The sequence below is a fragment of the Lepus europaeus genome, chromosome 8 (genome assembly GCF_033115175.1).
Source record: "Lepus europaeus isolate LE1 chromosome 8, mLepTim1.pri, whole genome shotgun sequence".
NCBI lineage: Eukaryota > Metazoa > Chordata > Mammalia > Lagomorpha > Leporidae > Lepus > Lepus europaeus.
The window spans coordinates 63,553,908-63,576,025 of record NC_084834.1 but is presented as its reverse complement, the minus strand read 5'-3'; the positions used below and the strand labels follow the sequence as shown (position 1 = coordinate 63,576,025).

General features: G+C 40.1%; 1 protein-coding gene across 1 annotated transcript; it reads right to left on the bottom strand.

Moving 5' to 3' along the window:
• Positions 1 to 11,568: 11,568 nt before the first annotated feature.
• Positions 11,569 to 19,601, bottom strand: LOC133765988 (endogenous retrovirus group K member 113 Env polyprotein-like). The gene is made up of 2 exons (XM_062199702.1): positions 19,536 to 19,601; positions 11,569 to 14,594 (listed from the first exon to the last, which is right to left on the bottom strand). Exon 2 carries the CDS (start codon positions 14,591 to 14,593, stop codon positions 12,551 to 12,553), a length of 2,043 nt encoding a protein of 680 aa, XP_062055686.1. The 5' UTR covers position 14,594; positions 19,536 to 19,601; the 3' UTR covers positions 11,569 to 12,550.
• Positions 19,602 to 22,118: the final 2,517 nt, after the last annotated feature.

Sequence of the window (22,118 nt, the reverse complement as noted above, 5' to 3'; positions counted from 1 at the left end):
AAAGAAGTTTTAAAACTCTATTTGCCTGATTACATAGCATGTGGCTAAACCTATCCATAAAATCTGCTTCATCCTGCTTTCCTAATTGGTTTGGAGCTGAATGCATAGCTATGGTACAAGCATCAGATTTCCCTGCATTAAGATGCTAAATTTTGGACAAAGAAATGTGAGCAGATGTGATTGCATGCCACTCCCAGACCCTGGCCATGAAGAATACCCTTGTGTGTTCTTTAATGTTCTTCACAGTTTCTGAATGACCAAGAAGCAATTCCAAGAGCAGTATTGTAGGCACCATGTTGAAGATTGCAGAATCTTTCTCAGCCTGCAGTACCTAAAAGACTTCAAGACTTAATAGAGCAGAGTTGCTGATAACATGGAAACTCTGCTCTGGACCAAAGAAACGAACTTCTTGTAATGTAAGAACTGAATATTAGGCCACTGTATTTAAATGAAAGTGTATAAATACAGAGTTCTTAAAATCAGAAGTCCTGTACAAATCTAACATAACTCAAAGCTGAGGTATCAGTTATAATGAATGAATGAAAATATATAGTTTGGATTATGATTGTGTTTTAGTCTCTATAATATGCTGCTCTTCATTGATGTGGCAACTGGGAGTTGGCTGTGTTTCAGATTGCCCATCTCTAGTCAGAGCAAGTCTGTTAAGTTAAATGAATAAAACGAAACCAGTTTACCACTGGCACTTCACCCTACCAGTGTCCCTTACCCCCAAAACACACCTCCCAACACACACACGAGTCTACTTCTAGTCAATAAAGGCAATACATATTGAGACTCTGCAAACTATGGCAATACCACTGGAAAAGGTCATGCACATGTCTCTTTAAAATCCTCCCATTTTAATGCTGTTTTATTCATTTATTACACCCATGGGGAGAAGGGAACCTCAATTAATGGTTTATTGGCAAGCAACACCTCTTTTTCACAACTGCTTAGTTTATTTAACAAGGAAAATATGCTCTCAATTTAAGAGTGAAAAGTGTTCTTGAAGGTGGAGGCAATTAAGCTGGGAGTGTTGTCAAAGAACATAGTAATAGACAATAAAGCACCCCTGAAGCTTGAATGTGAAGAATGATGTCATTAATTTTGAAGTATTTAGTCTATAAATTGTACGTGTGTGTAAGTGTGTATATGAGTGTATTGCTGAACATTTGTAGAAAGAATTAAAAGGTAAGTTTGATTCAAAAATTTGAAATCCATGCATGTTTTTTATAGCATGAATTCTCTGTAAACTTTTTGAAGACCCCAGGTGCTCTGAGTATATAATGTAGCAAAAAATAATGTCCCCACTTTTAGCATTTACTTTTGAGTGGGACAAATTGATATTAATTCATTAAAAAATGAATATAAAGGAAGAAATAGCAAACTGTGAGAAAGTAGAATATTTGTTTTGATGGTGTACACACAGAGGGTCTTTGTAAGAAAGGTTGAGCAAACAAGGATCCCCAGAAATGAGAGATAATGAAATGAAACATAAGATACAGGGAAGAGCATCCTACTAGGTAGAACATAACAAATTTGAAAAAGTGAATGAAGTCAAATCTGGGCAACATGTAGTCAGCAAAACATGTCTGCAGGAGTGGGCAGGGGAGAACTCAGGGGACACTTAAAACTGTGAAGAACAGTGTGGAAACACTGAAAGAATTTAAGAATAGGTGTGACATTACTGTCTCATGAAGTTCATTCTGTCTGCCTTGTAGAAAATGAATTTTAAAATCTATGGTGATCAGCATAAAAGACTTTTCTTTTTAAACTCTGCACAGAGTGTACAAGACCACAGATCAGTAAGTATTGTCTGCCTTAGAAAAATTCTCCTGGGCTGGCGCCGTGGCTCACTTGGTTAATCTGCCGGCATCCCATATGGGTGCCGGGTTCTAGTCCCAGTTGCTCCTCTTCCATTCCAGCTCTCTTCTGTGACCCGGGAAGGCAGTGGAGGATGGCCCAAGTACTTGGGCCCTGCACCCACATGGGAGACCAGAAGGAAGCACCTGGCTCCTGGCTTCGGATCGGCGTAGCGTGCTGGCCATGGCAGCCATTTGGGGGGTGAACCAAGGGAAGGAAGATCTTTCTCTCTGTCTCTCTCTCTTTCACTGTCTAACTCTGCCTGTCTAATTAAAAAAAATTCTCCAAGCCCAAGTTATTGTAGACTATGATCTGCCACTTAGTCAAATAGCTTGCTCATCAATTTAGTTAAGAAGACTTTCTTCATTGTATCCCTAGTTTTAAACTATTAGATCATAAACTTTGTCCAATTCTCAACCATTTCATCATGAAAGACTTCTTTAAACCACTTGGAACCAGACCCCCAATCCCATCTTTGTCTTCTTTCTGAAACAAGAGGATCCTGACAAGCTGATACTCTCCCAGCTGCAATGAATCTTGAGAGAGTTATTAACAGGTTGTATGAAAATATTTTGAAGAGTTCAGCAATGTAAACATGACTTTGTTTCACCAATACCGGAATACTCATACTGTAAACTATAGCCAACTATTAATATATTAAACTATATGGTAGGAAAGTATTGGCATAGAAAAATGTCTAAAAGTTCAAGTTACTGAAGAGTTTACATGTTTTAGTTCCAGCTTCATCTGCTTAATTGAATAGACAGATAGTAAATTCTCTAAGCAGAGCTTAGATGTTAACTGTGATTATCAATGGAAATAGAAATACTAATGGATTTCTGCAGCAGCTTCTGATTTTCCTTCACTGAAAACTTCTGCAACAAAAGCAGTGAGTACTGTAAAGAGCTCTATCTAAGTTTCTAATTGACATCTACAAGGATTCTTTAAAAAGTTTGTGGGGAAAATGGAGTTTAAAAATAATTCCATTTTGACTCAAAAAATTTGAAATCCATGCATACTTTTTTTATAATACACATTTTCTAATAACCTTTTGAAGACTTCTTCATATGCATGGATTTCGGTATATTATGCCAAAATAAACCTATCTTTTTTTTTATTTTAGCAGCTTCAATATAGTTCATAGATACAACTCTAAAAGTATAATGATACTTTCTTTTTTTTAAGATTTATTTTATTTATTTGAAAGACAGAGTTACAGAGAGAGGTAGAGACAGAGAGAGAGGTCTTCCATCCTCTGGTTCACTCCCCAGATGGCCACAACGGCCGGAGCTGTGCCAACTACATGTTGCCCAGATTTGACTTCATTCACTTCTTCGAATTTGTTATGTTCTACCTAGTTGGATGCTTTTCCAGTAGAAGAGTTCAACAAGTAAAAAACAAAAGACCCTGGTTTAATGGAAATGTAAACAAGGGCTTTAAACAATAATTAAATGGAAAAATGACTATTTCACCCATATGCAGTAAATTTCAAAATAATCACATGGAATAGTTTCACAGTAATCTTTAAGACATAGTATTTTTATTTTATGGATGAGAAAACTTGGACTACTCGATATTGAAATAATTGTTTGTTACTAGTAACTCAAAGTTTTATATATGCATAAATAATAGTAATAGCTGACATTATATATATATGCATATATGTAAGAAGGTAGTAACAGCTGACATTCATTCAGTGTGTACTACATGAATCAACTCTGAAATAATTCTCTATTTTACAGATGAGGAGATAGGCACAGAGGTATGTTCAAAGTGGACAGGCACTGTGGCCATACTGGGTTAAACTGCCACTTGAGATGCCCACATTCCATATTGGAAGCTACACTGCTTCTCATACAGCTTCCTGCTAATAATGTGCATCCAGGGAGGCAGCAGATGATGGCTGAATTATGTGAGTCCCTGCAACCCACATAGGAGACCCAGATGGAACTCTTTGCTTCTGTCTTCAGCCTAGCCCCAGGCCAGGCAGGCACTGGGGAAATAAACTAGCAGATGGAAGCTCTCCATCTCTCCCTCCCCCCTTTTCTCTCTCTCTCTCTCTCTCTCTCTCTCTCTCTCTCTCTCACACACACACACACTCTCTCTCTCTCTCTCTCTCTCTCTCTCACTTTCAAATAAAATACTTTTTTGTAAAAACATCTTCAAAGAAGTGACTGAGTAGAAATAAAACCCAAAGATTCCAGGGGAGAATTGGAGAGAAAACCACACTGGAAATCCTACAAGAGTAACCAGAACTGCATAGACCTGTGTGGAAGGTGTGGACATGCAGCACAAATATCAATACAACACATGACTGCAACAGCTAGGAGCCAGAGCAGCACCTTGAAGACAGAAAGAGGTGAGACTAGACTGCAGCAAACCATGGTGATATAGCTGGAGGAAGAGCGTGGTGTGAGTCTGGACTGGAGGCCTTGGGGCTAGTGGTTGTTAATGGTTGTCTGCGGACCCAGTGGAAGTAGAGGGGACACATTTATCTTGTCCCAGATTCCCAACAGCAGTGCCTGCTGCCCTGCTGAGAAGGGCAGGTGCCATTTTGGGCTTGGGCAGGAGCTGCAGAAGACTTTGTGTGTGCCCACAGCAACTGGCTGAGACAGGATGCAATCTTCTCTTCAATACTGGTGGCAGTGGAGGGGAGAGAGCAACATTCAGAGAGTGGCTCTTATATACAAATGTGATACAGAGATTCTGGTGGAGGGAAAAATCTGCAGTCCCCACTGATTCTGAGCCTAGCGGGGAGGTAACTGGGCACAAACATAGGACTGTAAGGTGACCCCAGCCTCCCAGGGTCAATACACCTAAGCAGAGCTGGTTCAGGTAACACCTGCCTCTCTGCTGACTGGACAGGCTGGCAGGGCAGAGCAAAACCTCTGCACTCAGCAACAGTGGGAGCTTTGTATGCTAAGACCATGGGGACTCAGTGCTTAGATGAGAAGGTGTAGGGTGTAGCTGGAACTCTGAGCAATCACTGTGTGCTGCTCCACATGCTCAGAGCTCATTGGTTGCCTGGGGCAGGTCAATGCAGTGGGAACTGTGCTCACAGTGAGGACTGTGCAGATCATTTGTGTAGTTCATACAGTGGTGCAGATGAGGGTTGAACACACTGAGAGCTGACACCCGGGCATTGCTCAGCTTGGAGGAGTGGAGGTGAGGGTATGATCACAAAAACAGAGGTGACTATTTTTCCCCTTCTGTTAACAAGAGGAGATCTACCACGCCCAACTTGGGTGTTACTCTGGAAACTTGCCCCACTCTGGAGCACTGACCAGAGCTCCCCGGCCACACCCACATCAGACTTCTTGGTATTCATTGAAAGTACAGAAATTCCACTAAGCTACAGAGGCATAGCTCAAAGTCAAAAGCCATCAGAGGAAAAAAAAAATCAACTCTAAAAATGCCTAAAAATAAATGCAAAAATTCAAGAAACAAGAATAAGGAAGATACCACCACCACCACCCCCACTTCACAGGAACGTAATAACATTTCAACATTGGAACGGGAAGATGAAGAGATTGTAGAAATGCTGGAAATAGAATTAAAAATTAATCATAAGATTACTCAAAAGCAATCAAAAGCAAATCTACAAACTAAAGAAAACCATACATGACATGAATGAAAATTTTTCCCATGTAATTGGGATTTTAAAGAAAAATCAAAATGAAATGTTAGAAATGAAGAATTCAATAGATAAATAAAGATGTGGTGGAAAGCCTTAAGAGCAGACTTGGTAAGGCAAAAGAAAGAATATGTGAACTAGAAGATAAATCTTTGGAAATCTTTCAGTCAGACAAAAAAAAAAAAGGAGAAGAAGAAGAAGAAATTAGAAAACTTAAAAACAGAGTTGGAAATTTATGGGATACTATCAAATGACCCAACATAGATGTCTTATGAGTTCCTGAAAGTAGGGAAAGAGAGAATGGACTAGAAAGCCTATTTGTTAAATAATTCCAGAAGTTTTCCCCAATTTGGAGAAAGAAAGGGATGTCCAAGTAGAGGAAGCACATAGAATTCCTAACAGACATGATTAGAAATGATCTTCACCACAACACATTGTTGTCAAAATTTCCACAGTAAAACATAAAGAAAAGATTCTAAAATGCACAATGGAGAAACTCCAGATTACTTTCAGAGTATCTCCAATTAGACTCACAGCTGAATTCTCATCAGAAACCCTACAGGCTAGAGAGGGTGGTGAGATATGGTCGAAGTCTTAAGAGAAAAAACTATTAATCTAGAATACTGTACCCTGCAAAGCTCACATTTATGAATGAAGGTTAAAAAAAGACCTTCCATAACAAATGGAAATTGACCGAATTTGTCAACATTTGTCCAGCCTTACAAAAGATGCTTAAGGATGTGCTACACACAGAAACACAGAAAGGTAGCCATCACTATGAAAGAATGTGAAGACAGAAAATCACCAGTAAAAGTACCACCAAAGAAATTCAAGTAAACAATGGAAATATGTATGGAAAAATGGCAAGACCAAATCATTACTTATGAATAGTCACCTTGGATGTAAATGGCCTCAACTCCTCTGTTAAAAGGTACAGGCTAGGTTCCAGTGCCACGGCATAGTGGGTAAAGTTGTCACCTGCAGTGCTGGCATCACAAATGGGTGCTGGTTCAGATCCTGGCTGCTCCACTTCTGATCCAGCTCCCTGGTAATGTGCATGGGAAAGCAGAAGATGGTCCGATTCTATGGGCCCCTAGACAAAGACCTAGGGCAAACAACAACAAACCAAACCCCAAATAATAGAAGGAAATAAATAATTAAAATTAGAGAAGAAATAAACAAAACTGAAAAAAAATCCATGAAATGAAGAGTTGGATTTTTGAAAAAATAAACAAAATTGATAAACTGTTGGGCTAACTGATCAAAACAAAACAAAACAAAAAAACAGGGAGAAGACCCAAATCAATAAAATCAGAGATGAAAAGGGAGAAGTAACAACAGATACCACATGGATACCACAGAAAGAAAAAGAATCATCAGGAATTACTACAAAGAGCTATATGCCAACAAATTGGGAAACCTAGAAATATGGATAGATTCCTAGACACATACAATCTACCAAAATTGAGACATTAAGACATAGAAAACCTAAACAGACCAATAGCCAAGACAGAAATTAAATCAGTAATAAATACCCTCTCAACAAAGAAAAGCCCAGGACCAGACATCTTCATGGCTGAATTCTACCAGACATTTAAACAATTAACTCCAATTCTTCTCAAGCTATTCAAAACAATTTAAATGGAAGGAAGTCTTCCAAATTCCTTCTATGAGGCAAGCATCACCTTAATTCCTAAACCAGAAAAAGGTGCATCAGATAAAGAGAACTATAGACCAATATCCCTGAACAACATAGATACAAAAATCTTCAACAAAATATTAGCTAATTGAATCCAACAAAAAACATCAGAGAGATTTTTCACCTGGACCAAATGGAATTTATCTCTGGTATGCAAGAATGGTTCAACATTTGCAAATCAATAAATGTGATACATCACATTAATGAACTGAAGAACAAAAACCATAGGGTTATGTCAATAGATGCAGAGAAAGCATCTGATGAAATACAATACCCTTTTATAGTGGAAACCATATGCAAACTGGGTATAGAATGAATGCTTCTCAACACAATAAAGACAATTTATGACAAATCCGTGGCCAGCATTCCTATTGAGTGTGGAAAAGCTGGAGGCATCTCCCCTAAGATCCAGAACAAGGCAAGGATGCCCACTCTCATCATTCCTATTTAATACAGTCCTGGAAGCTTTAACCGGAGCCATTAGGGAAGAAAAGGAAATCAAAAGGATACAAATTGGAAAGGAGGAAATCAAACTATCTTATTTGCAGGTGACATGATTCTATTTTTAGGAATCCAAAATACTCCACTGAGAGACTATTGGAACTCATAAAACAGTTTGGTAAAGTAGCAGGATATAAAATCAACACAGAAAAATCAATAGCCTTTGTATTACAAAGACAATGCCATGGCTGAGAAAGAATTTTCAGGATCAGTCCCATGGAGACCGGGAGGAGGTACCTGGCTCTTGGCTTCAGATCGGTGCAGCACCGGCCATAGCGGCCATTGGGGGAGTGAACCAATGGAAGGAAGACCTTTCTTTCTGTCTCTCTCTCACTGTCTATAACTCTGCCTGTCCAAAAAAAAAAAAAAAACAAAAAACAAAGACAAGTCCCATGCACAATAGCTACAAAAATTCAATTAAATACCTTGGAATAAATTTAACCATGGATGTGAAAGATTTATACAATGAAAATTACAAAACTCTAAAGAAATAAATAGTAGAATACATTAAAAAACAAAACAAAACAAAATCTTCCTTGTTAATGGATTGGAAGAATCAACATCATCAAAGTGTCCATACTACCAAAAGTAATTTACAGATTCAATGCAATATCAACCAAAATAGCAATGCCATTCTTCTCATACCTAGGAAAAAATGATGCCAAAATTCATATGTAAACATAAGAGACTCCAAAGAGTTGAAGCACACTTATATAACAAAAACAAAGCCAGAGGCATCATAATTCCTGATTTCAAGGCAAATTGCAGGGCAGTTATAATCAAAAGAACCTGATATAGGCACAAAAACAGATGTATAGACTAATGGAACAGAATAGAAACTCCAAAAATCAGTCCACAGATCTACAACCAACTTATCTTTGACAAAGGAGCTAAAATCAATCCCCGAAACAAGGACAGTCTTTTAAACAAATGATGCTAGCGAACTGGATCTCTGTGTGCAGAAGTATGAAACTAGACCCCTAACTTATACCTTACAGAAAAATCCATTCAAAACTGATCAAAGACCTAAATCTATGGCTCAATACCATCAAATTACTAAAGAACATGAGGGAGACTCTACAAGACATTGGTATAGGTGGAGTTCTTGGAAAAAATCCTAAAAGCACAGGCAATCAAAGCCAAAATTGACAAATAAGTTTACAGCAAGTTTCTGCACTGCAAAAGAAACACTCAGCAGAGTGAAGAGGCAACCAATTCAATGGGTGAAAATATTTGCAAACTATGCAACAGATAAATGGTTAACATCCAGAATCTATAAAGAGCTCAATAAATTCAAAAATAACAAAAAATATCCAGTTAAGAAATGACAAAGAGTTGAGCAGGCATTTTACAAGAGAGGAAATTCAAATGGCCAACAGACATTTAAAAAAATACTTAGGATCAGTTTCACCTCACTCCAATTAGAATGGCTCTAATACAGAAACCAACAAACAACAAATGCTAGCCAGGATGTGGGGAAAAAGGTACCCTAATCCACTGTTGGTGGGAATGTAAACTGGTGCAGCAACTGCGGAAGGCACTATGGCGATACCTTAGAAATCTGAAAATAGGGGGGCCAGCACTGTGGTGCAATGGGTTAATGCCCTGGCCTGAAGCACCTGCATCCCATAAGGGCACGAGTTCTAGTCCCAGGTGCTCCTCTCCCACTCCAGTTCTCTGCTATGGCCTAGGAAAGCAGTAGAAGATGGCCCAAGTCCTTGGACCCCTGCACCCACTTGGGAGACCTGGAAGAAGCTCCTGGATCCTGGCTTCAGATCAACGCAGCTCCAGCTGTTGCAGCCATCTGGGGAGTGAACCAGTGGATGGAAGACCTCTCTCTCTCTTTCTCTCTCTCTCTCTGCTTCTCCTCTCTCTCTCTGTAACTCTGACTTTCAAATAAATAAATAAATAAATCTCCTCTCTCTGTAAATCTTAAAAAAAAAAAAAGAAATCTGAAAATAGAACACCATATGATCCAGCCATCCCATTCCTGGGAATTTACCCAAACCAAAAGAAATCAGCATCTGAAAGTTTTATTTGTAACCCTGTGTTCATTACATCACAATTCACAACAGCTAAGATGAAATAAACCCAGATGTCTATCAACTGTTGACTACATAAAGAAATCATGGTATGTATACACCATGAAGTACTACTCAGCAATAAAAAAGAAAAATGAGGGGGCCAGCGCCGTGGCTTACTTGGTTAACCCTTCGCCTGCGGTGCCAGCATCCCATATGAGCACTGGGTTCTAGTCCTGGTTGCTTCTCTTCCAGTCCAGCTCTCTGCTGTGGCCCGGGAGGACAGTGAAGGATAGCCCAGGTGCTTGGGCCCCTGCACCCACATGGGAGACCGAGAAGAAGCACCTGGCTCCTAGCTTCAGATTGGCATAGCTCTGATTGTAGTGGCCATTTGGGGGGGTGAACCAATGGAAGGAAGACCTTTCTCTCTGTCTCTCTCTCTCACTGTCTAACTGTCAGAAAAGAAAGAGAGAGAAGGAGAGAGGGAAGGAGGGAGGGAGGGAGGGAGGGAAAAATGAAATCCTGTCTTTTGCAACAAGATGGACACAACTGGAAACCTTTACACCATGTGAAATAAGCCAGTCCCAAAAAGTTTTCCCTGATTTCAGGTAACTAACAGAGTACCTAAAATGTAATGTATTGGAGTGAAATGGACATTTTCATATCTGATGATTGTTTACAGCCCTTGTCTCTTCCATTGAGGAACAGTGTTTTTTTTTTTTCCTTCATACAATTTGTTGAACTATTTTATTTAGTGTTGGGTTAACTATACAATCATTAAATGAATTGAAAACAGATCTTGGTAAAAATTAAGAGTGGGAATGTGAGAGGGAATAATAGGAAGAAGGGTTGAAGCATGGGCAGGTGGAAGGGTGCAGGAGAAGTATCACTGTGTTCCTAAATCTGTATATATGAAATACATGAAACTTGCATTACTTAAATAAAAATACAAAAACAAGGAAAAAAAGAAATTAAAAAGCCAAATACATGAAATGTATAATTTTAATAAAATTTAAATTTTTTAAAAGAAATCAAACCCAAGTTAGCTGAACATGCAGCTTGTATTTTAAATTACTATATTGTTAGAATCTGTGTTCTTATTCAGTTGTCTATGCCACAGCTAGATACTCATATACACTATATACCTATGGGTAATGCTGAAAATATTGAACTACTTATTTGGCTGCTTTTTAATAGGTAGAGCAATGTGAAGAGAGCAAATGGACAAGAGGAAACCAGCTAAATTTCCTTCTTTGCTAATTAGCTACCTTAGTCCCTGAACGTCACATATCAACTAGTTTTTCTGGAGAGATTGACAGCATGATATCTAAACATACTGCTTCTGTGGCTGTCATTTTCTATAGCAGTTTGAATGAGCCCATTTATCCCCTTTCTTTTATACCTTGTCTTCATTTTTTTACTTCTCTCTGGCTCTGATATCTCCATTCTTCAATTTTGTTTATATTTTATCTCAGGCTACATGAAGAGGTCTAGAAGTGGTCCAAGCATAGGAACTTCTAGACCATGGGCTAGGTCTGAAAATATGGACTAAATGGTAAGGGAGTAAGGGAATAATAAAGCCCTAAATTCTCACTAGATATCCCTGAGACTGTAAGAAAACTTGTTCTCTTAATGTTCCCAGCCCAACCCATCTAATCTTCTGAGCATATTTCCAAACTCTACTTCCTGATCTTTAACCCAAGCTCTTCCAACAGGTTGGCAAAGCAGATGTTCCTCAGAAATGTAAAAATTCACATCCATATTGGTTCTGCCAATTGCTCTTCTTACCTTCTGTTTGAGTCTGTGTTACCTGCCACGGACCGGCTCTATCAGAGGCCTCAGACCGAGGGAGAACGAGGGCGAAGGTGTTCAGGAGAGCAAGAATCGACGGGGGGAATGACAGACAGACACCCAAATTGTATGAGTATGCTGCTGCGTTTATTTGCTGCAAAGCATAAGCTTTTATTCCGCTTTTACACGGAACTTGGCAAAGCAAATACAGGCTTCCAGGCAAAGAAATTACGCTTACAATCATTAATCAGCAGGACATTCTAACTCACATGTGAGACAATAGTGGTTTCGGTTTTTCAATCTACATGTGCCGTGAGAAACATATCTGCACTTTCATGAAAGGTCACAGAGAGTTCATTTCTTAACTTAAAGACAATTTTTCTTTTATAAATTTCTTGATCATTTTATCTCAACCTCCTCTCACACGCACTAATTCGCTACCTGAATAATAACTAGAGGGGGTAAATATTTTCCCGCTTGCGGGGCCCACTGAGGACGAGTCCACCACCGCCCACTAATTAGATATTGTTCATATCCTTTTGGCAAAATTCTCTTGGGAATCTTTGCTAATTCTTGCTCTCTTTTGGAATCTTTTTTGGGCGTGCACATTTCCTAACAACATCTCCAAGTGGGCTTCTGCCGTGCCATCTCCTTCATCAAAGCTAAGCAGCTCCAGCTGCTCCGTGGGATCGAGCAATGTTCCCAGAGTGTTATTTGAGGTCAATGCCCAGGCTGCATTGTGCACAGCCTGGATGAATAGCGGTGCCCACAAGGATATGTTCCCGGAGGTAAAGTTTATTGAATCCTGGTGTCCCACCTGTACCCCACTTGACTGCACATAGCACAATGAAAAAGCACTGCTAAAATTAAACAAAAGCAACAGCAAGGAAAGTTCTCTGAGCCAAGCTGGCAGTTTCGTGCCTTTCTAGCCGCCAGGGGCCATGACGACCGCTGACTGCATGGGAACCGCCTGGGGCTTCACTCCGCGGAGCACTGACCCCACCCCTCCAGCCTGAGGGTCCCAACATGGCAGCAGTTTTGCTACGCAGATGGGACAGCTGTGGGTGTAGCAATTCCCCCTTTGTTTTTAAGACGAAGCTCGAAAACTTCCTGCTGCACATCCCGCAATGAAGTGAGTATACATTTAAACACTCCAGGAAACAATAAAATCACCACCAATACTATTGCAGCTAAAACTCCTATATAAATTAAGTAGTTTTTCCAATTGATAGGATTTAGAGCCTTTATTCCCGATCCTATACTTTCTGCTAATTCATTTAAATCCCCTAGTTGCAATCTAGACTGGCTTACTACCGCTATTTCCTTTTGCAAAGCATGTAGGTCATGTGTAATATCATTATCATGCCACACGCCCTGCACATGTGCTTTCACTTTCTCCCAAGGTTGTGAAGTATTATACAACAATGGTGTTACACAAATTGATTTAAAACTACTATGACAGCGTGCAGAGAACATTGTCTTCAAGTTAGCAATATCTTGTCCTAAAGCGAGGACCACTTCCTCCAACACATTGATTTTAGCTTCCAATTTTTGATCAATTGCTTCTTGTCTTAATAAAGCCATTGTAATATTCCCGTTTAATGTATTTACATAATGAGCAGTCTGAATTCCGTTCTCTAATGCAGTAGTAGCCACAGCAAATGTAGTAACAATAGAAATTAAAGCAGTTATTCCTAGTATCAATGAAGTAACAAATCTTTTTGGCCTTAACAATTCAGATAACATATCAAGTACTTGCAAAGCAGAATTATCATACCATGCATTTTTTCCTAATTCTACTGGCAACATTATAAAGGGAGGTCGGCGCACTATTAGCATAGCATAATACTTTTTCTGCACTGTGGACCCTATACAATTTGTTAACACGCATTGATAACATAATAATCTATATGATTGCCGTTCTGCACTAATATTTAAAGAACCAGTAGGAGGAACCAACAAAAGAGCATTTGGATAAGCAACACAAGCTTTGACACTGATAGGTTCTGATTTTGTCTGATTTGGACGCTTCTCAAGAATCATATTAGCAGCCGCAGACAGTCTAAACAAATCTAAATGCTTCCTAATTTTATTCCCTTTTCTGGCATATAAAATAGGTTCCACATATCCTGGAGAAAACCATCGCCTTAAAGGTTCCCCATGTCTTTCATATCGATATCCATGAAATCTATCCACAGCATTAATGTAATGTTCCAGATTCCAGCTGCGTTTACATATAGAATTAGAAAAATCCCAAATTCTTAGTCCTAAATTGTCAGGATCATAAAATGTAGCCGAATTATGAAAACCACATGACAGCCATGTTGGATTTTTTGTTAAAGAAGAATCCCACAATTCATCTGATTTGGAAGTAGGAAATTTAAGCTCACATGGTGTTGTGGGCATAGACACAGCAGGAATGACTGTACAATTATCATTATAAAGTGCTTGCCCTACTACCTGCAGTTGCCTTTCCCACATCCATCGCTTCTGTTCCCGTTTCTTACCACCAGATATTCCACTTTCTATTGAGCTCGTCTTATCTGGTCCATCTGCTAGAAAAGTTCTGTATGAGGTGGGAAGACAGCCCGATGGTGGTTCCCCCTTAAGTGACAGGCAAATGGGCAGAGAATCTGCTCTTCCCTCAAAGGTTATTAATGAAGAGGTGGAATATCTTTCATCAGAACCTTGAGCTCCTCCCATTCTTACAGAATCATTAGTTAGCACTTTAATAGGCTCTCTGTCTAACCATCCCACTGGCTGAATAATTGGAGGATTTGGTACATAGGCCCAATAGGAAATCCCCTCCACTTCCCCCATCGGTGCCGAGACTAAGGCTAAAAAGGCCAAAAAATAATAGGGGGCAGAAAGGGGTCTCCCTTGTTCATGTAACAACGCCTTCGCTGCGCGAATGAGGTTCTTGATCTTTGTCCACGTGATTTCCTTCTCGGCTGATGTTATCTTCAGCTTCTTCAGCTTGTTGACTGTCTGCTTCTTGTTCTTCTTCCAGCGTCGCTTCCCGCGGCGCTGTCCCAAGAGCTGGCCGGATAAGGCGATCCGGGATCCAGATCGGGACGTCAGCATTCTGTGGAAAAACACAAGCATAGCCTCGTCCCGAGGTTATTAGCAAATCTGGACCTTTCCATGTTCCAGTTAATAAATCCTTCCATAGGACTTTAGGTAATGGTGTTTTATATACCTCTTGATCCCAATGTTTTAAGGCTGCAGTTAAATTTTTATCATCAACATTTAAATGATTTAACACAAATAAACAATGAGACAGTATATGATGTGCTGAGAAATATGAATTTGCCTTTTGCAGCCTTTCTATTTGTAATTTTAAAGTTTGATGAGTCCTTTCTATAATGGCTTGCCCTTGTGGATTATAAGGAATTCCTGTCACATGCACAATATGCCATTGTGCACAAAAGGTGGCAAAAGCCTTTGAAGTATATGCAGGGCCATTGTCCGTTTTTATTTGTGATGGCACCCCCATGATTTGAAAACATTGCACTAGATGTTGTACAACATCCTTTACTGCCTCTCCTGTTCTTGCAGAGGCATGCACAAAATGCGAAAAGGTGTCCACAGTAACATGCACATAAGCTAATTTCCCAAAAGAAGCTACATGCGTCACATCCATTTGCCAAATTACATTAGCTTTCAAGCCTCTGGGATTAACTCCCATTTTTAAAGGATGATACACTTCCGGACAATGTACACACTGTTTCACAATTTGCCTTGCCTGCTCTCTAGTAAGGGAAAACATTTTTCTTAAAGAAGAAGCATTTTGATGATGCAATTCATGACTTTGTTGTGCCTCCTGCACATTTCCTACAAATGGTTGAGTAAATATATCAGCAATAGCATTCCCCTGTGCTAAGGGTCCTGGTAATTTAGTATGTCCTCGAATATGCCCAATGTAAAATTTTTCTGTTCTCCTTTGTATTAACTCTTGTAACTGCTTTAATAATGATAGAATGGGAGATTTTCCTGATAAAAGTGCTGTTTCTAGGGCAGGAAATAAGTTAACCACATATTTAGAATCTGAGTAAAGATTAAATGCCTGTGGAAACTTAGTAAAAGCTAAGACTACAGCCCTTATCTCAGCTTGCTGAGCAGATGTTTTTTCACCATTCTCTACATAAATCCCATGCCAGGGCTGTAGACCACAGCTCGACCCGTGGATGACCCATCTGTAAAAATATTATCTGACCTTTCTAAAGGTTGAGAGGAAAACCACAATGGAAATATTAATTTTACATGTCTGGCAAATTCTACGATGGGGTGTCTGGGATAATGATATTTTATTTGTCCTGCATAATTTTGTAATGCTAATACCCAATCATCATTATTTTGTAACAAATCATCCACTTGCATTTTATTATAAGGAGTGACTATGCAAGTTGGTTCCTTTCCAAAAAGTTCCTTAGATCTCATCCTTCCCTTAGTAATTAATAGGGAGCATAAATAAGGATAGTCTGCCACTATCTTTGTTTGTGTGTGTGGTAGATGGAGCCATTCTAAAACACCTTCTTGCCACAAACATGCTGTAGGAGTATATTCCGTAGCAAATATCAATAGTAGCCAAGGTTTTTCATAATTTACCTGTTGAACTCGGGCCTTGCTTAGAGCTTCTTCAACCAACTGCAGAGCTTTTATAGCTTCTGGAGTGATTGTTCTTAATGATTTTGGATCTGAATCTCCATGCAACAGCATATATAATGGGCTTAACTCTCCAGTGGTTATCTTTAAATGTGGTCGAAGCCAATTAATATCTCCTAATAATTTTTGATAATCATTTAATGTTCTCATTTTATCCCTCCTAATTGATATTTTCTGGGAGACTATACAATCATCTTTAATGGTTTGTCCTAAATAATTTAAAGGCCTTTCTCTTTGTATTTTGTCTGGAGCTATAATTAAACCACAAGCAGTAAGAGCTTCAATAGTGTCATATAATATTTTTTCTAACATTTCTGATATTTTATGGGCCAATAATATATCATCCATATAATGAATAATATATGCTTTATCATATTTTTGTCTAATTCTTTGTAATGCCTTATCCACAAATTTTTGACATAATGTTGGTGAATTTTTCATACCCTGAGGTAAAGTTACCCATTGATATCTCCTATATGGCCTTTTAAAATTTGTTGAAGGAACACTAAATGCAAAATATTCACTATCTTCTGGATGCAATTTTATGGTATAAAAACAATCTTGTAAATCTATTACTATGATTTTCCATCCTTGAGGCACAGCAACGGGGGATGGCAAACCAGGCTGCAATGGACCCATGTCTTTCATAACAGCATTAACTGCTCTTAAGTCCTGTAACAAACGCCACTTGCCAGATTTTTTCTTAATGACGAACACAGGAGTGTTCCATGGGCTATTCGACTCTACCAAATGCCCTTTATCCAACTGTTCTTGCACTAGCTGCTCAAGAGCCTGCATTTTTTCTTCTGTAAGGGGCCACTGACTCACCCACACGGGCTCTTGAGTCAGCCATTGTATTTTATCTGCAAAAAGATTTTCTGCAGTGGCCCCTATGTAAAATGCTGTTCATCCATGGCATCTGTCGTAACAAGACGCACCTGCATGGCATTCAAAAGGTCTCTACCCCAAAGAGTAAAAGGTAATGAGGGAAGGACATAAGGTTGAATGTACCCTTCCTTTCCTTCATCGGTCCATTTCAGCATTGCTGAGCTTTGCAAGACCCCAGTTGCTGTTCCTAAACCTATCAAAGAAGAGCCTGTCCGATGTACGGGCCAGGCAGAAGGCCAATCTGAAGAAGCAATACAAGTCCTATCGGCCCCTGTGTCCAGTAACCCTCTGAACTGTCTTCCATTTAAATGAATAGTTTTGAAGGGACGTTGACCAAGCTCTTGAACAAAATATATCCCTTCTGTGCTGCCAAATTGTCCCTGTCCTCTACATTCTTTCATGATTTTATTAGGTAAATTTATATATGGCAATAATAATAGCTGTGCAATTCTTTGCCCCTTATGAATTTGTATTGTTTCTTTTAATGGCCTAATCATGATTTTTATATCATTCTCGGTATCGGAATCCAACACTCCTGGCAATACCTCAAAATTTTTTGTGTAATTTGAACTCCTACCTATAATTAATCCTACAGTTTGGGGTAATAAAGTTCCCTTTACATTAGTAGGAATTAAGGTTACTCCGTCCCATTTAGATACAATTATATCCTTAGAGCTAGCAAGATCTAAGCCAGCACTTCCTGGAGTTGCCCTCATTAAATCATGTACAGTAAACTCGGGTGCTTTAGGGTTAAGAGAACTGCTCACGCCATTGTTCTCGCAGCTCTCAGCTTCTCCCTTTGCTGCCGGGCTAGGAGCCTGCCCCTGACTTAGTTTTTTGTTTCCCTTTCCTTTTCTGCCTCTTTTGTTAGAGGGGTTCCATCTTTATGGAACTTTGACTTGCATTCATTTCTCCAATGTCTCCCTTTTTTACGGCGGGGACATAATCCAGGAGCTTCCCTCTTTTGGGGGTCTCCTTTTGAATGCTTGCAGTCCTTCTGCATGTGTCCAGGTTGTCCACAATTGTAGCAAGCATTCATGGGGGGAGACTTTGAGCCTCCTCCATATGTTTTCTTTACATAGGCGCTAAACTTCTGTCCCTTCATTGCTGCAGCATAGGCCATTCCTTGCACTACTGCTGGTGAGGCATCTAAACATGCTTTAATATAATCCTGGAGCGTTCCTGTCTTCCTTAAAGGCCGAATTAAATCTTGACAAAGGGGATTGGCATTCTCCCAAGCCAACTGCTTAAGAAGAATGTCAGTGCCCTCTGAAGGAGGAAGCATTCTCGTGACAGCCTCCTCCAGCCTGGATATAAAATCTTGATAAGGTTCTTCAGTTCCCTGTCTTATACTAGCTAGCGTTCCCCCCTTGGTTCCTGGAGGTGGCAATGTACGCCATGCCTGTACAGCATTATTAGTTATTAAAGTCAATATATCTCTAGGAATTTTGGTCTGAGCCTGAGGTGAGGTATATTCTTCTGTCCCCATAAGCATAGACATCGTGGGCTTAGGTCCCTTCTTTTTTATAGATTGTACTATAGTATCTTTGCTTCGGTCCTGATAATCTGTTCGCCAGAGAATATAATCCCCGGGGGTCAAAGTGGCCTTAGCTGTCTGTATCCAATCATACGGTGTCAGCCATAGACTAGCCACCATCTCTAACACTTGCAAAGTATAGGGAGCTGTAGCCCCATTAGTCTTAACTGCACTTTGCAATTCCTTTAAAGTCTTTAATGGCATTGGTTCCCAGGTCGGTTCTTCATCATTCTCAAATACCTCTGTAACAGGGAACGTTCCCAAGGACAAGTCCCCATTTTTCCTTGCCTCTGCGACTGCTCCTTGAAATCCTGTAGGGGGCAGAGGAGGACGCTTCCGGGGTTTTGGGATTGGCCGTGATGTTTTAGAGGCTCCAGGCAGAGACATTAAAGGCATGGGATGATGGTCTCGAAAATCATCCTCCCAATCTTCCTCTGCCTGTCTCCTTTCTAATTCTGACCAATCAACCTCATCCCCATCATCTCTGTTAATAGAGGCATAAAATAATTCTGGGGCCGAAGCCATCAAGGGAGTCGCTTCCTTCTGCCTCTCTTTTTCCATCATTTCTTCATACACTGGTCCCTCACCAGCCTCTGAGGCTGTTTCCCTGCAGAGTCCCTCAAAGGGAGTAGTTTCTGCTAAAAGTTCACGAATTTGATACCATAATTGATATGCTTGCGGGGGCAGGGTATTTTCCCCTTGACTTTGTACGTACCTACGCATTTCTTTACCAACCTTTTTCCAATCTTCTAAAGTCATAGAGCCTCCCTCCAGGAACCAAGGACTTACCCTCCTGAGGAACGAAGTAAAAGTTTCTACCGTTTTGACTGAGACAGGAAAGCCAGTTTTATTCAACATTTTCTGTAACATGACCACCAACATTTTTTCATTCTTAGTTAAAGCATGCCCCATGATTCCCCTTATAAGATTACTTACACTTAACCAGTGAGCCTTTACTGGCAGGGCTGCAGTCCCTTGGTAAGAGTCGTCCTTGCTCTGAAGAAAAAGGAGAAAGAGAAAGATTACCTGTCCTTCGAGTCCCTGTTCGGGCGCCACCTGCCACGGACCGGCTCTATCAGAGGCCTCAGACCGAGGGAGAACGAGGGCGAAGGTGTTCAGGAGAGCAAGAATCGACGGGGGGAATGACAGACAGACACCCAAATTGTATGAGTATGCTGCTGCGTTTATTTGCTGCAAAGCATAAGCTTTTATTCCGCTTTTACACGGAACTTGGCAAAGCAAATACAGGCTTCCAGGCAAAGAAATTACGCTTACAATCATTAATCAGCAGGACATTCTAACTCACATGTGAGACAATAGTGGTTTCGGTTTTTCAATCTACATGTGCCGTGAGAAACATATCTGCACTTTCATGAAAGGTCACAGAGAGTTCATTTCTTAACTTAAAGACAATTTTTCTTTTATAAATTTCTTGATCATTTTATCTCAACCTCCTCTCACACGCACTAATTCGCTACCTGAATAATAACTAGAGGGGGTAAATATTTTCCCGCTTGCGGGGCCCACTGAGGACGAGTCCACCACCGCCCACTAATTAGATATTGTTCATATCCTTTTGGCAAAATTCTCTTGGGAATCTTTGCTAATTCTTGCTCTCTTTTGGAATCTTTTTTGGGCGTGCACATTTCCTAACAACATCTCCAAGTGGGCTTCTGCCGTGCCATCTCCTTCATCAAAGCTAAGCAGCTCCAGCTGCTCCGTGGGATCGAGCAATGTTCCCAGAGTGTTATTTGAGGTCAATGCCCAGGCTGCATTGTGCACAGCCTGGATGAATAGCGGTGCCCACAAGGATATGTTCCCGGAGGTAAAGTTTATTGAATCCTGGTGTCCCACCTGTACCCCACTTGACTGCACATAGCACAATGAAAAAGCACTGCTAAAATTAAACAAAAGCAACAGCAAGGAAAGTTCTCTGAGCCAAGCTGGCAGTTTCGTGCCTTTCTAGCCGCCAGGGGCCATGACGACCGCTGACTGCATGGGAACCGCCTGGGGCTTCACTCCGCGGAGCACTGACCCCACCCCTCCAGCCTGAGGGTCCCAACATGGCAGCAGTTTTGCTACGCAGATGGGACAGCTGTGGGTGTAGCAGTTACCCAGCTTCCATCCCTCTACAACTCTGAGGATCCCGATAATCATCAAAGACTTCCATTTATCAAATCCAGGCAGTTGGCCTAAACCATACCCTCATGGGACTCTGTAAAAACCTACATAACGAATTACCACTTTTGAACTCTTTTTACTGAATCAGTTCAATTCTGACAGTACCCAAAAGTAGCACAGATCCCATGAGTAAGGGCTAAGTCCTCTACTTCCAGTGCCAGCTGCATGTCACAAGTTGCCTCCTGTACTAATGACTAATTGGCTATAAATTGGGAATTCCCATTATCCCCTCCACATGTTTGGTAATTTTCTGGAACAGCTGAGGGAAACACAGGAAAACATTCATTTTACTCATTTATTATAAAAGATATTATAAAGGATATATGGAAGAACCAAATGAAGAGGTCCAAAAGGATTCCCAGCAAAGGAGCTTCTGCAATTGGGGTATACCACCTCCTAGCTCATGTATGTGCCCGCCAACTTGAAAGTCCCCTCCCCATCTATCATTTACAGTTTTTTTGGCGGTCTTATCATATAGGTGCAATTGATTAAATCATTGCCACTTAAAATTAGCCCAATATCTAGCCTCTTCCTCGATCCATAAATCACGAGTTGTTGCTGAACATTTCAATCATACATAGTTTTTCTGGAGACCAGTACCAATACTGAGGCTATCTAGGGGGCCTCAACCACCAGTCATCTCATTAGCATACAGAACATTCTTATAACTCTTGAGATGGTTAAGATGTTAGAAGTTGTATGCTAGTGACTGGGGACAAAAGCCAAACATGTATCTACCACAAGGGAGTTTCTTGAAATTTTCTTCGTTGATGCTTTTGTGTTCCAGTTCTTGTTTCCAAATGCTGTGAATTATTTTTTACTATCCATTTTTCTACCATGTTCTTTCTTCCTTTTTGCCTTAAATTTAGGCCTTTTCTCCTACTGTGAAGTGGATAACAAAAACAAAGCCCCTGTAGAATGTCTCCATACAGAAAACTCCCACATCATGATCCACAGTCCCAAGATATCCTCTGAGTTGCACATTCGTATTTCCTACTGCATGCTTGCCTGACAAAGAATATCCTTGCTAACATCTCAATTTATGTTCTTGATAGCATTTCACATTTACTAGACTTCAATCTTCGGAGTAATGTTTGATCACTCCCTTCCCTTTTATTCCCCTTTTCTAACAAATACCAAACCTTATGGATTCTGTATAAAAAACATCCTTTTTATCTACCCAAGAAGATTTATTCCTTCCTATTTATATATCATTATCATGGAATATAAATTTATTATCTTGGTGCTCAGTGGCTGTCATGGTCTCCCAGTGGACTGTTTCACTACTGAGACTACTTTTCCAAACGACCAGCCCACTTCTTCAGTCTTCTTTGACTT